This window comes from Panthera pardus, unplaced genomic scaffold (assembly GCF_024362965.1).
Source record: "Panthera pardus isolate Hobbes unplaced genomic scaffold, ASM2436296v1 HiC_scaffold_7, whole genome shotgun sequence".
Taxonomy (NCBI): Eukaryota; Metazoa; Chordata; class Mammalia; order Carnivora; family Felidae; genus Panthera; species Panthera pardus.
In genome coordinates, this window is record NW_026527002.1 from 17,056,292 (window position 1) to 17,068,318 (window position 12,027).

Consider the following 12,027-nt stretch of genomic DNA (forward strand, 5'->3'; position numbering starts at 1 on the left):
ATATAATGCCCTTCTTCATCTCTTGTTACAGCCTTTAATTTAAAGTCTAGTTTGTCTGATATAAGTATGGCTACTCCAGCTTTCTTTTGACTTCCAGTGACATGATAAATAGTTCTCCATCCCCTCACTCTCAATCTGAAGGTGTCCTCGGGTCTAAAATGAGTCTCTTGTAGACCCAGCAAATAGATGGGTCTTGTGTTTTTATCCATTCTGATACCCTATGTCTTTTGGTTGGTGCATTTAGTCCATTTACATTTAGTGTTATTATAGAAAGATAGGGGTTTAGAGTCATTGTGATGTCTGTAGGTTTCATGCTTGTAGCGATGTCTCTGGTACTTTGTCTCACAGGATCCCCCTTAGGATCTCTTGTAGGGCTGGTTTAGTGGTGATGAATTCCTTCAGTTTTTGTTTGTTTGGGAAGACCTTTATCTCTCCTTCTATTCTATTTTTTTTTCTTCAACTTTTTTTTTTTTTTTTTTTTTTAATTTTTGGGACAGAGAGATACAGAGCATGAACGGGGGAGGGGCAGAGAGAGAGGGAGACACAGAATCGGAAACAGGCTCCAGGCTCCGAGCCATCCGCCCAGAGCCTGACGCGGGGCTCGAACTCACGGACCGCGAGATCGTGACCTGGCTGAAGTCGGCCGCTTAACCGACTGCGCCACCCAGGCGCCCCTCTCCTTCTATTCTAAATGACAGACTTGCTGGATAAAGGATTCTCGGCTGCATATTTTTTCTGTTCATCACATTGAAGATGTCCTGCCATTCCTTTGTGGCCTGCCAAGTTTCAGTAGAGAGATCGGTCACGAGTCTTATAGGTCTCCCTTTATATGTTAGAGCACGTTTAACCCTAGCTGCTTTCAGAATTTTCTCTTTATCCTTGTATTTTGCCAGTTTCACTATGATACGTCGTGCAGAAGATCGATTCAAGACATAAGTCTGAAGGGAGTTCTCTGTGCCTCTTGGATTTCAGTGCCTTTTTCCTTCCCCAGATCAGGGAAGTTCTCAGCTATTATTTCTTCAAGGACATCTTCAGCACCTTTCCCTGTCTCTTCCTCCTCTGGGATGCCAATTATGCGTAGATTATTTCTCTTTAGTGCATCGCTTAGTTCTCTAATTTTCCCCTCCTATTCTGGGTTTTTTTATCTCTCTTATCTCAGCTTCTTCTTTTTCCATAATTTTATCTTCTAGTTCACCTATTCTCTCCTCTGCCTCTTCAATCCGAGCCGTAGTGGTCTCCATTTTATTTTGCAGTTCATTGATAGCATTTTTTAGCTCCTCCTGGATGTTCCTTAGTCCCTTGATCTCTGTAGCAAGAGATTCTCTGCTGTCCTCTATACTGTTTTCAAGCCCAGCAATTAATTTTATGACTATTATTCTAAATTCACTTTCTGTTATATTGTTAAAATCATTTTTGATCAGTTCGTTAGCTGTTGTTATTTTCTGGACGTTTTTCTGAGGGGAATTCTTCCGTTTCGTCACTTTGGATAGTCCCTGGAGTGGTGCGGGACTGTGGGGCACTTCCCCTGTGTGTCTTGAATAACTGGAGTTGGTGGGTGGGGCCGCAGTCCGACCTGATGTCTGCCCCCAGCCCACCGCTGGGGCCACAGTCAGACTGGTGTGTGCCTTCTCTTCCCCTCTCCTAGGGGCGGGATTCACTGTGGGGTGGCGTGGCCCGTCTGGGCTACTTGCACACTGCCAGGCTTGTGGTGCTGGGGATCTGGCGTATTAGCTGGGGTGGATCGGCAAGGTGCACAGGGGCGGGAGGGGCAGGCTCAGCTCGCTTTTCCTTCGGAGATCCGCTTCGGGAGGGGCCCTGCGGCACCGGGCGGGAGTCAGACCCGCCGGAGGGATGGATCCGCAGAAGCACAGCGTTGGGTGTTTGCGTGGTGCAAGCAAGTTCCCTGGCAGGAACTGGTTCCCTTTGGGATTTTGGCTGGGGGATGGGCGAGGGAGATTGAAATTTTTCTTAAACGCTAGTCTCTAGGTAGGGTTGGGAGCCTCTTTTCTGCTATCATAGCAGCTTTTGAAATCTCCGTTCCCTTGGTGGGGCTTGAACTCACAAACTGAGATCGTGACCTGAGGCAAAGTTGGATGCTTAACCTTGGTATGCCCAATTGTAGTGATTTGTTTAAATTTGTCTTCCACTAAATTTGTCTTCCTTCTATCCTTGAGGATAGATACCATGACTTAGTTAAACATTTTTATAAATTTCTGGTGCCTTGTACAGTACAAAATGTATAATAGGTGATTGGTGAACAAATGAATACATGCATGCCATTGGTGAAAACAAATGGAACGCATGTGTGCCATTTTCAACTAGTCACTTGTTCTGGAAAGTCTGCCTAGTACTAGGTTAAAGATTTTAAATATCTCTCACAGAACTTAAATTTTCAAATAGTTGAGGATTCTGAATTAGGTACGTTAATTTCATTAGCCAGTCTTTCTCTTTTTTTTCCTTCTTTTCTGGATGACTTCTATTTCAAATCACAAAATGTTATAGCTAGAAAGAGAGCTTACAGATCATCTAATTCTATCCCCTGCTTGACAGACTACAGAAGGGAGGAGTTTGTGATTATAAAAACAGGCAATGGTGTCTGAGACTCAGTTACATCTTAGACTCTAACTCCAGTGTTGTTTAACTGTGGCAGGCTGTTTTTTAAAATGCTGCTATTGTTATAATAATAGTATAAATAGTATAATAACTATTTATAATAATAATACAATAATGTAATAGTAGTAGCAATAGTAATGATAATAACTGTGCTATTATTTGAGTTCCTTCCTGTAAAGTAGCTCTTTTACCTCTATTTCATGCATGAGGAAAATAGAGAGTTAGCAAGGTTAAGACACTGTCCCCAGCCACACAGCTAATAAATGATAGAATTACATTCATCTGGTTTGTTCTCTTTCACTTCACTCTATTGTCTGGTTTATGCCTGGTACCTTTAGAAACAAAATTCACAATCTTTTATGTTCATGTTCTCTTAAAACGAAAAATTACTTGTTTGGAACATTACAAAAATCTTAACTTTGTTTCCTAATCTGAAAGGTGTGGGTTAAGACTAAAGAATCTCCATGGGGGGTGCCTGGGTGGCGCAGTCGGTTAAGCGTCCGACTTCAGCCAGGTCACGATCTCGCGGTCCGTGAGTTCGAGCCCCGCGTCGGGCTCTGGGCTGATGGCTCGGAGCCTGGAGCCTGTTTCCGAGTCTGTGTCTCCCTCTCTCTCTGCCCCTCCCCCGTTCATGCTCTGTCTCTCTCTGTCCCAAAAATAAATAAAAAATGTTGAAAAAAAAAAAAAATTAAAAAAAAAAAAAAAAAAAAAAAAAAAAATCTCCATGGTCCCCATGGGCTCTAAAACTCCTTTGATGATGAAAATAGGTCACTGTGGCCACCAGTAGCAGTATTAGCACTAAAACTCTAGGTTTCCCAAGTCAAGAGTTTGATGATGTTTTTACCCTATCCTACAGTATTGGAAATTGGGTCCTCTTGGTTCATTTTCTTGAAGCAGTGAAATGACAGAGAAATCGGTATAGGTCAGTTTCATACTTACTGTGGAGACTGAAGCTTTCATTTTGTCTAAACTTTGAGTTCTTTTCAGTCTCTAACTGAAACTTCTTGAATGACAACAGATACATTCATATAAGTTCTTAGAGAGATTTTTAAAAATATCTCTTTCCAACTATAATTCTTAAAGATAATATGTCAGCTTTATGTAAACTTTTGGAATTTATCCAGTAATGAGCTTGTTAGCCATTTCAGTTTTACCTGGAATTTTTTCAGATATTTGCATGCTTAATGTTGATCTAAAAATTAAGTGTGGAATTTCCCCTAAACTCTGACCACTGTAGGCCTCTTTTTCCATTTATTGACTTCTTTGTTTTCTTATGTCAGGCTTTCTATAGGGCCTTTAAAACTTTAAAATCAGTAATGGAAGTGGAAAGCACTTAGTAGCACTTTGTGAACTTCCTTATTAGTTCACAAAGGAAGGAAAATTACAGTTGGTCTCCCAGTATAAAATGTACTTTTAGTAAGTCTCCGTAGAACAATTTAAGCTGTTTCCCTATAATCATTAGGTTTTCTCTAAATGTTTCAAATGTAGTCATTCATTTTAGTTTTCTCCCTTATGTTAACTTACTAAGCTCAGTTCCTGAAAAATAACTGTTTCAAGTATAGTTTCTAATGTAAGCCTTGCATATGCTTTCTGTCTTGTGATAACAAAGAATGCCCTTGGAAGAGTTTTATAAGATACTTTCCTGAGGGGGTGCCTGGGTGGCTCAGTCGGTTGAGTGTCCGCCTTGGGCTCAGGTCATGATCTCACGGTTCATGGGTTCGAGCCCCGCATTGGGCTCTGTGCTGACAGCTCAGAGCCTGTAGCCTGCTTCAGATTCTGTCTTCCCCTCTCTCTCTGTCCTTCCCCTGCTCACACTCTGTCACTCTTTCTCTTGAAAAATAAATAAAAACATTAAAAAAAATTTTTTTTAAAGATATGTTCCTGAAATTCTTCAAGAAATTCACAGTCGAACAAGAAAAAAATACTAAGTGCATCTGATCTAAGAGACCAGATCTAATTTCTATTTGTTCTTTTATAGCCATACCTTACATTTAAGAAATGGAAATAAACGTACGTGACTAGAAACAACCTATAATTTTGGTGTCAAAACGCTATACATTAAAAGCTTTATTGAGTAAAAATAATTGTATTGAACCAAAACTCATTTTTAAGTTGAATATTGTTTCCAGATTTTATTGAGACATTCACCAAGTGTGCTATTTTTCCATTTTTAGAGTATATCTCTTAAGAATCAGGATTTAGGATGATGGATTTTTAACCCCACAACAACAAATAACAAAACAATGAAAGTGGTTAAAGATTGTGCTATCTCTTCCAGGCATCCTACTGTAAACTTATGCGTTCCAATCCTATAACAGAATTACTAGGTATAAATGTTATCCTCATTTTACAAGTAAGGATTTAAGTCTTCGGTTCAGGGTCAGTTAGCTAGTAAGTAGCAGAAGCAAGATATTTGAATTAAGTTTTCTATTTCCAAGAAACTTTTGTGCTTAACCTTTATTGCTAAAACTACTCTTGCATGGTCCTTAATTATCAATAGTACAGACACTTCTGAAACTGCTGGACAGTTGTTCTTTAGGAGTGTTCCATTGTATCTTTCAGGGGATGTTTAGCAGCAGTTTTTTAGCAGGCAAATTTTGGTGATACTCAACCAGTTCATCACCATTCCCCAGTTACAAGGACTATCAGTAATTCTTGGTTTTTTTATCTTAATTAGTAGGATTTTTCAGTCACCAGTGTCATAGTGTTAATTTTTATTCATTGCCTGGTAGTACTTGAGGAATTGGACAAAGCAAACCACCTTTCCATGTTTTATTTTGTTTAATATTTGTTTTTAATGTTTGTTTATTTTGAGAGAGAGAGACAGAGAGACAGAGCATGAGTGGGGCATGAGAGAAACAGATACACAGAAGCCAAAGCAGGCTCCAGGCTCTGAGCTGTCAGCACAGAGCCTGATGAGGGGCTTGAACTCACGAGCTATGAGATCATGACCTGAGCCAAAGGTGGACCAATAACTGACTGAGCCACCCAGGCACCCCTACCTCTCCAAGTTTTGTAATGAGTCTATTTAGAACCTAAAATAGGCATTTCTTTGGAGAGTTTTCTTTTGGGAGATATGTTTTCTGCTTGATTTTAATTTTATAATCATTGTATTTATAGACTTAAAAATATATATATATTTCTAAGTATTTCTTATTGTAGATCAGGAAACATGAATTAAATAGCTTCTCAATCAGAATTCACTGTCTTGTGCTTGTCTATTCTTATATAACTGTATTGATGATAATTACATAATCTGATGTTAAATAATCCTAATAGTTTGTCTCTCTTAACAGATTTTATTAAACAAAGAAGAGCAGGACTGAATGAATTCATTCAGAACTTAGTTAGATATCCAGAACTTTACAACCAGTAAGTAATTTTTATTGTTTTAAAGAGGCGCTGAAACCAAACCTAAGAATAATGAATAAGCTACTGATCTAGACTTTATACGTTCTGTGGAATGTTACTGTGCTGTATATGTTTGTAAAATTATCAAGCTGTTTTTCCCTGGTATTCTTTTTTTTTTATTAAAAAAATTTTTTTTTTTTAACGTTTATTTCTTTTTGAGACAGAGAGAGACAGAGCATGAACAGGGGAGGGTCAGAGAGAGGGAGACACAGAATCTGAAACAGGCTCCAGGCTCTGAGCTGTCAGCACAGAGCCCGACGCGGGGCTCGAACCCACGGACTGCGAGATCATGACCTGAGCTGAAGTCGGCCGCTTAACCCACTGAGCCACCCAGGCGCCCCTCCCTGGTATTCTTAAAACTCCTTTTCCTCCCATCAACTCAAGGCCCTGGTTATCTTCTTTCTTCCTTTTGTACTTGTATTAGTTTTGTAGATTAAACTTAAAAGAAATTTGCATAGCCCATAGTTAAGACACTTTTCTAACTATATTTATTCATGTTATATTTATACTTGCATTCAAAAAGGATTTGTTAAATCACTATACTGTATACCTGAAACTAATATTACACTGTAATGTTAACTAACTGGAATTCAGATAAAACCTTTTTTTTAAATTTTTTTTTAACATTTATTCATTTTTGAGAGAAAGAGACAGAGTATGAGCAGGGGAGGGACAGAGAGAGAAGGAGACACAGAATCCGAAGCAGGCTCCAGGCTCTGAGCTGTCAGCACAGAGCCTGACACAGAGCTCGAACTCACGGACCACGAGATCATGACCTGAGCTGAAGTCAGATGCTTAACTGACTGAGCCACCCAGGAGCCCCTAGATAAAACCTTTTTTTAAAAAGCATTTATGGAAGTACCTGCTGTATGCATTGGTATATAAGGAGAACTTTCCAAAGGCACAGGCTAGTCTAGTGGGAGAAACAGACATGTAAATCAGCAATTAAAGGTAGATAAGTTTTATGATAGAAGTGCTGGAAGATAATGGAGAAAAAAATGTGGCCAGCTTTTCTTCAGAGGAGGTCAAGCAAGGCTTCCTGGAATTTAAAGGATGTGCAGTTGTTCAGGAAAAGGTAGGGAGAGAGCATCCAGACAAAGGGGGCAGAATCTGCAAAAAGCCTGACATATTGAAGATACTTATGTGTTTACATTTCATCTCATGTTAATGAGTTTAAGCTTCTTTCTGTAGGCCAGCAGCTCCTGGTGAAGTCAGAAGTCAGCAGCTCCTTATGAAGTTCCTCTATAGGAACATATAGGTAGATCCATGGTTTGAGATGTGTTTTCAGTTGAGTTTGATAATTCATGGGTATTCATTATATTTATTATGATTTTTAATTTACATATATGTTACCTACATTATCTTATTTTTACAATTTTTTTTTTAATATTTATTCATCTTTGAGAACAACAGAGACAGAGCACAAGTGGGGAAGGGACAGAGAGAGGGGAGACACAGAATCTGAAGCAGGCTCCAAGCTCTGAGCTGTCAGTACAGAGCCCGATGCGGGGCTCAAACTCGCAAGCTGTGAGATCGTGACCTGAGCCAAAGTCGGACACTTAACCGACTGAGCCACCCAGGTGCCCCTTACATTGTTTTGTATATATAAAGTATTGTGTTCTAAGAAGAAGTAAAGGGGATAAAGTAAAATATCTGGGGAGCTTTCCATAGCTCTCCTATCTGTGTAGACATGAAGATTGCCTTATAGACAGTGATGCAAACAGGACACCCTTTAATAGTCTTTTCAGAATCACAGCCTGAAGGACTGTATATTTAGCAGTTCTAAAACAAGTGACTACCATTTGTGTAGTTCTTCACAGTATAATTATTGAGGGCTTGTACCATTCTGAGCAAGTCCTCTGACCTCTTTTTTTAACTTAATTTAATTTATTAAATTAGTAAAATTCTAGAACTGGACCTCCTCTGACCAAGGTCTCCTGCCCAGTGCTTTGGATTTTCCCTCAATGCTCACAGGTAGGATAAGCTCAGGGAGAGGTGTGGCACCTGTGGTAGCTCTGGGGTTAGCCAGTGCATTAAGGAGCAGGTGCCTTTCCATCCTGAGCCTCTAGCAAGTAACAAACACAAAATTAGGGAGGATCTTTGAACTCAGGGTTTGTACATCTGGTCTTTTCCTCAGCAAAGAGCCTTTTGTGATTCGGCTCTCTGTATAATTATTTTTTAAACATTATGCCTTTGCCCTAGGACAAATTCTGTGTCTTCAGCTTAGATCCATCCCTCTAATCTTTAATTTTTGCTGTATGCACTTATTACTTCTAATTGGCATATTAGTGGCTTGTTTTAAATATAATGTATACATTAAGAAGTCGAACTTGTCTTCTTTGATAGAGCCTCATATGGAATAAGTATAGAATAAATGGTGGTGATGGATATTATTTCTCCTGACATTTTGAAGTGTTACTCAGAACTTCTAACACTCTATATTAAGTTCTAAATATTCATCCTGGATCTGGAAAGTAATATTATAAAAATGTTATATTTGGTATTAAAATTCAACTAAAAGCAATTTGATTATATTAATTTTAATTATACATTTGAAATACACATACCATAAAATACACAATTCTTAAGTATACAACCCAGTGGATTTATATGTACATATACAACCTGTAACTACCACCATTCTATTCATGGTCGAGGACATTTCCAGTACCTCAAAAATAAATAACCAAGAGTTTTTTCAAACTTAATTTTTAACTGATGTTTTCTTTTTAACAAAAAAATGACATTTCATATTTTCTGAATCTCATCTTGATGTTAACCAAGCTTTGCTAATTTTCACACTTTTCATTTAAACATCAAACTATAAAATAGTACAGATTTAAGAGAGCAAGAAGAGAAGCCAATCATCAAGTGTATTTCGAACACTTACTATGTGCCTCTTATTCCCATTTAGGGAAATGCACTTTAAAAATACTTCTACTTGAAAAAAAAAAAGTACTTCTACTTGATAAGGTGCCTGGCTGGCCTAGTCAGTGGAGCATGTGACTCTTGATCTTGGATTTGTGAGTTCAAGCCCCATGGTGGGTGTAGAGATTACTTAAAAGTGAAATCTTAAAAAAAAATAGAAAAAAAAGTACCTTTATTTGCTTATGTTAAAACAATTTTATTGGGGTGCCTGGCTGAGCCAGGTGGCTCAGTCAGTTGAGCGTCCGACTTCGGCTCAGGTCATGATCTCACAGTTTGTGGGTTCGAGTCCCTTGTCGGGCTCTGTGCTGACAGCTCAGAGCCTGGAGTCTGCTACAGATTCTGTGTCTCCCTCTCTCTCTGCCCAACCCCCCACCCCCCACTCTCACTCTGTCTCTCTCTCCTTCAAAAATAAATAAACATTAAAAAAAATGTTTAAAACAATTTTATTAAAATTTATTTTTAAAATTATTTAAAAAACTGGAATAAGGCAGGTTGACATTTCTCTGATCTCTGAATAAAAAAGGGTTTTCTGAACATATTGGCAATGCATGATACATGTAAAGTAAAACAATGACAAATTTGACTTAATAAAAACTTTTGAACCCCAGAAATCACAAGTGAAGTTAAAAACCAAAAATGTAGAAAAAGTTTCCCATAATAAAGAACAGTAGATAAATCTGCTTCATCTAGAAAGAGCTTGTGCAGACAGAACACACTTAAGACACCAAAAGAAATGGACAGAGCCCTTTAATGATTTATAAAAGAGGAGATGCAAGTGGCTGATTACCAGAGAAACTGAACATTTCTGTATTATTTAAGAAATGCAAGTTGGGGGGTACCTGGGTGGCTCAGTCGGTTAAGCATCCGACTTCGGCTCAGGTCATGTTCTCACAGCCCGTGAGTTTGAGCCCCGTGTTGGGCTCTGTGCTGACAGCTCGGAGCCTGGAGCCTGCTTTGGATTCTGTGTCTGCCTCTCTCTCTGACCCTCCCCTGCTCATGCTGTGTCTCTCTCTGTCTCAGAAATAAATAAACATTAAAAAAAAATTTTTTTTTAAAATGCAAGTTGGAGTAAAAATACCTTATTTTAGCTTTATTGCAGCGTAACACGTACAGAAAAGACCACAAATCATGATTATGCAGCTTAATGAACTACGAGAAGGTGAATGCATCTGAGTTGCCAGCCCCCAGGCCAAGAAATGTAGAACATTACTAGCATACCTGAATCCCCTCACATGCCTCCCCTCGACCACTGTTGCTTCGTTCCTTCCCAAAGATAACCGTTCTCCTGATTTTTAGCAGGAAAGATTAATGTGCCATTTTTGTACTTTATAATAAATGGAATCATACAATATTCTCTATCTGGCTTATTTTCATGTTTATTTTTGAGAGAGAGAGAGAATGAGCAGGGGAGGGGCAGAGAGCAAGGGAGACACAATCTGAAGCACGCTCCAGGCTCCAAGCTGTCAGCACAGAGCCCGGTGCGGGGCTCGAACCCATGAACTGTGAGATCATAATCTGAGCCAAAGTCAGACTCTCAACTGACTGAGCTACCCAGGCACCCCTCTATCTGGCTTATTTTCAACCATGTGAGAGTCATTCATGTTGTTGCATATAGCTATAATCTGTTGATTTCCATTGCTGTATATTATCCCATTGTATGAATATACTCCATTTTATCCATTTTACTGCTCAGATGCACATTTGAGTTGTTTTTATTTTATTGTGAATAATGTTGCCATTAACATGTGTAGATATTTCTGATGTACTTGGAGTAGAACTTCTGGGTTGTATGCTATGTATATGTTTAACCTTAGGGGATAATGTTAAACATGTTTTCCAGAGTGATTGTACCAAATAATATTTCCACTATCCATTTATAAGATCACATTGCTCACCTCACCAGCACTTAGTATTGTTAGCCATTCTGGTAAGTGGGTTGTAGTATCTTACTGTTGCTTTATTTGTATTTCACTAATTACTAATACCTTTTCTTTAAATTACTGTTTTTCACTTTTAAATTATTAGAGATAATAATATAAACCGAAATATTTAATGCCAATCAGAGCTGGAGAGAGTCTTCAGGATATTCATACACTGCTGGGAGAGAATAAATTAGTATAGCCTTTCTGGAAATCAGCTTAACAAACTATATTTAAAACTTGAAAATGGTTTATAATTCAGACCAAATAATTTTGTTTTTAAAAATCATGAATGCACAAAGATTATCAATCACAACTTTATAGCAGTGAAAATTCTATAGTAAAAATTTGGAATCTTTGTATCCATCTATGTATCCTAAAATGAAAGAATCATTGAGTAGCATTTAGTGCATTCTCACTGTACAACAGTATACATCTATCAAAAGTGACTGTTTACAAAGACTTTTTAACAACACGGGGAAATGTTCGTGATGTAATTTTTATGTGAAAAACATTAAAAATATTTTAAATAGAAGATGGTCTTAGTGGTACAGAAAAAAAGATTAAAATAAAATACCACCAAGATACTAGTAGTAGTTGCTTCTGTGTGATAAGATTAAAGATCCTTACCCTCACCTTTAAAATTTTTTTTATTGAGGGTCCCCTGGCTGGCTCAGTTGGTTAAGTGTCTGACTTTGGCTCAGGTCATGATCTCACAGTTCATGAGTTTGAGCCCTGTGTTGGGCTCTGTGCTGACACCTCAGAGCCTGGAACTTTCTTCAAGTTCTGTTTCTCTCTCTCTCTCTCTCTCTCTCTCTCTCTCTCTCTCTCTCTCTCTCTCTCTCTCCCCCCCCTCCCTCCCTCCCTCCCTCCGCCCCCCACTTCTCCCGCTCACGCACGCTCTCTCTCTCTCTCAAAAATAAACCTTAAAAATTTTTTTTAATTTTTTTATTGAGATAAAATTCACATAAATATAATCCACCCTTTTAACTGTTTTCAAAAGTATACAATTTAGTGATGTTTAATATAGTCACAGTGTTATGCAACCATCACCACTATCCTATTCTGTTGTCTCAAGCCTAATCTAACATTAACATCACTCCAGAAAGAGACTGCAGTTGACCCTTGAAAAATACTCATTTGAACTTTGCAGGTC

The 12,027-nt window shown here is 38.5% G+C and overlaps 1 protein-coding gene across 4 annotated transcripts in view; it reads left to right on the forward strand.

Moving 5' to 3' along the window:
- Positions 1-12,027, forward strand: part of SGK3 (serum/glucocorticoid regulated kinase family member 3) — a 140,269-nt gene that overhangs the window by 91,344 nt on the left and 36,898 nt on the right. For all 4 annotated transcript variants that reach the window (XM_053896605.1, XM_053896604.1, XM_019453199.2 and 1 more), the window contains one exon: positions 5,910-5,985. In XM_053896605.1, the coding sequence (XP_053752580.1) occupies positions 5,910-5,985 (76 nt within the window). The remainder of the gene's footprint in view (positions 1-5,909; positions 5,986-12,027) is intronic.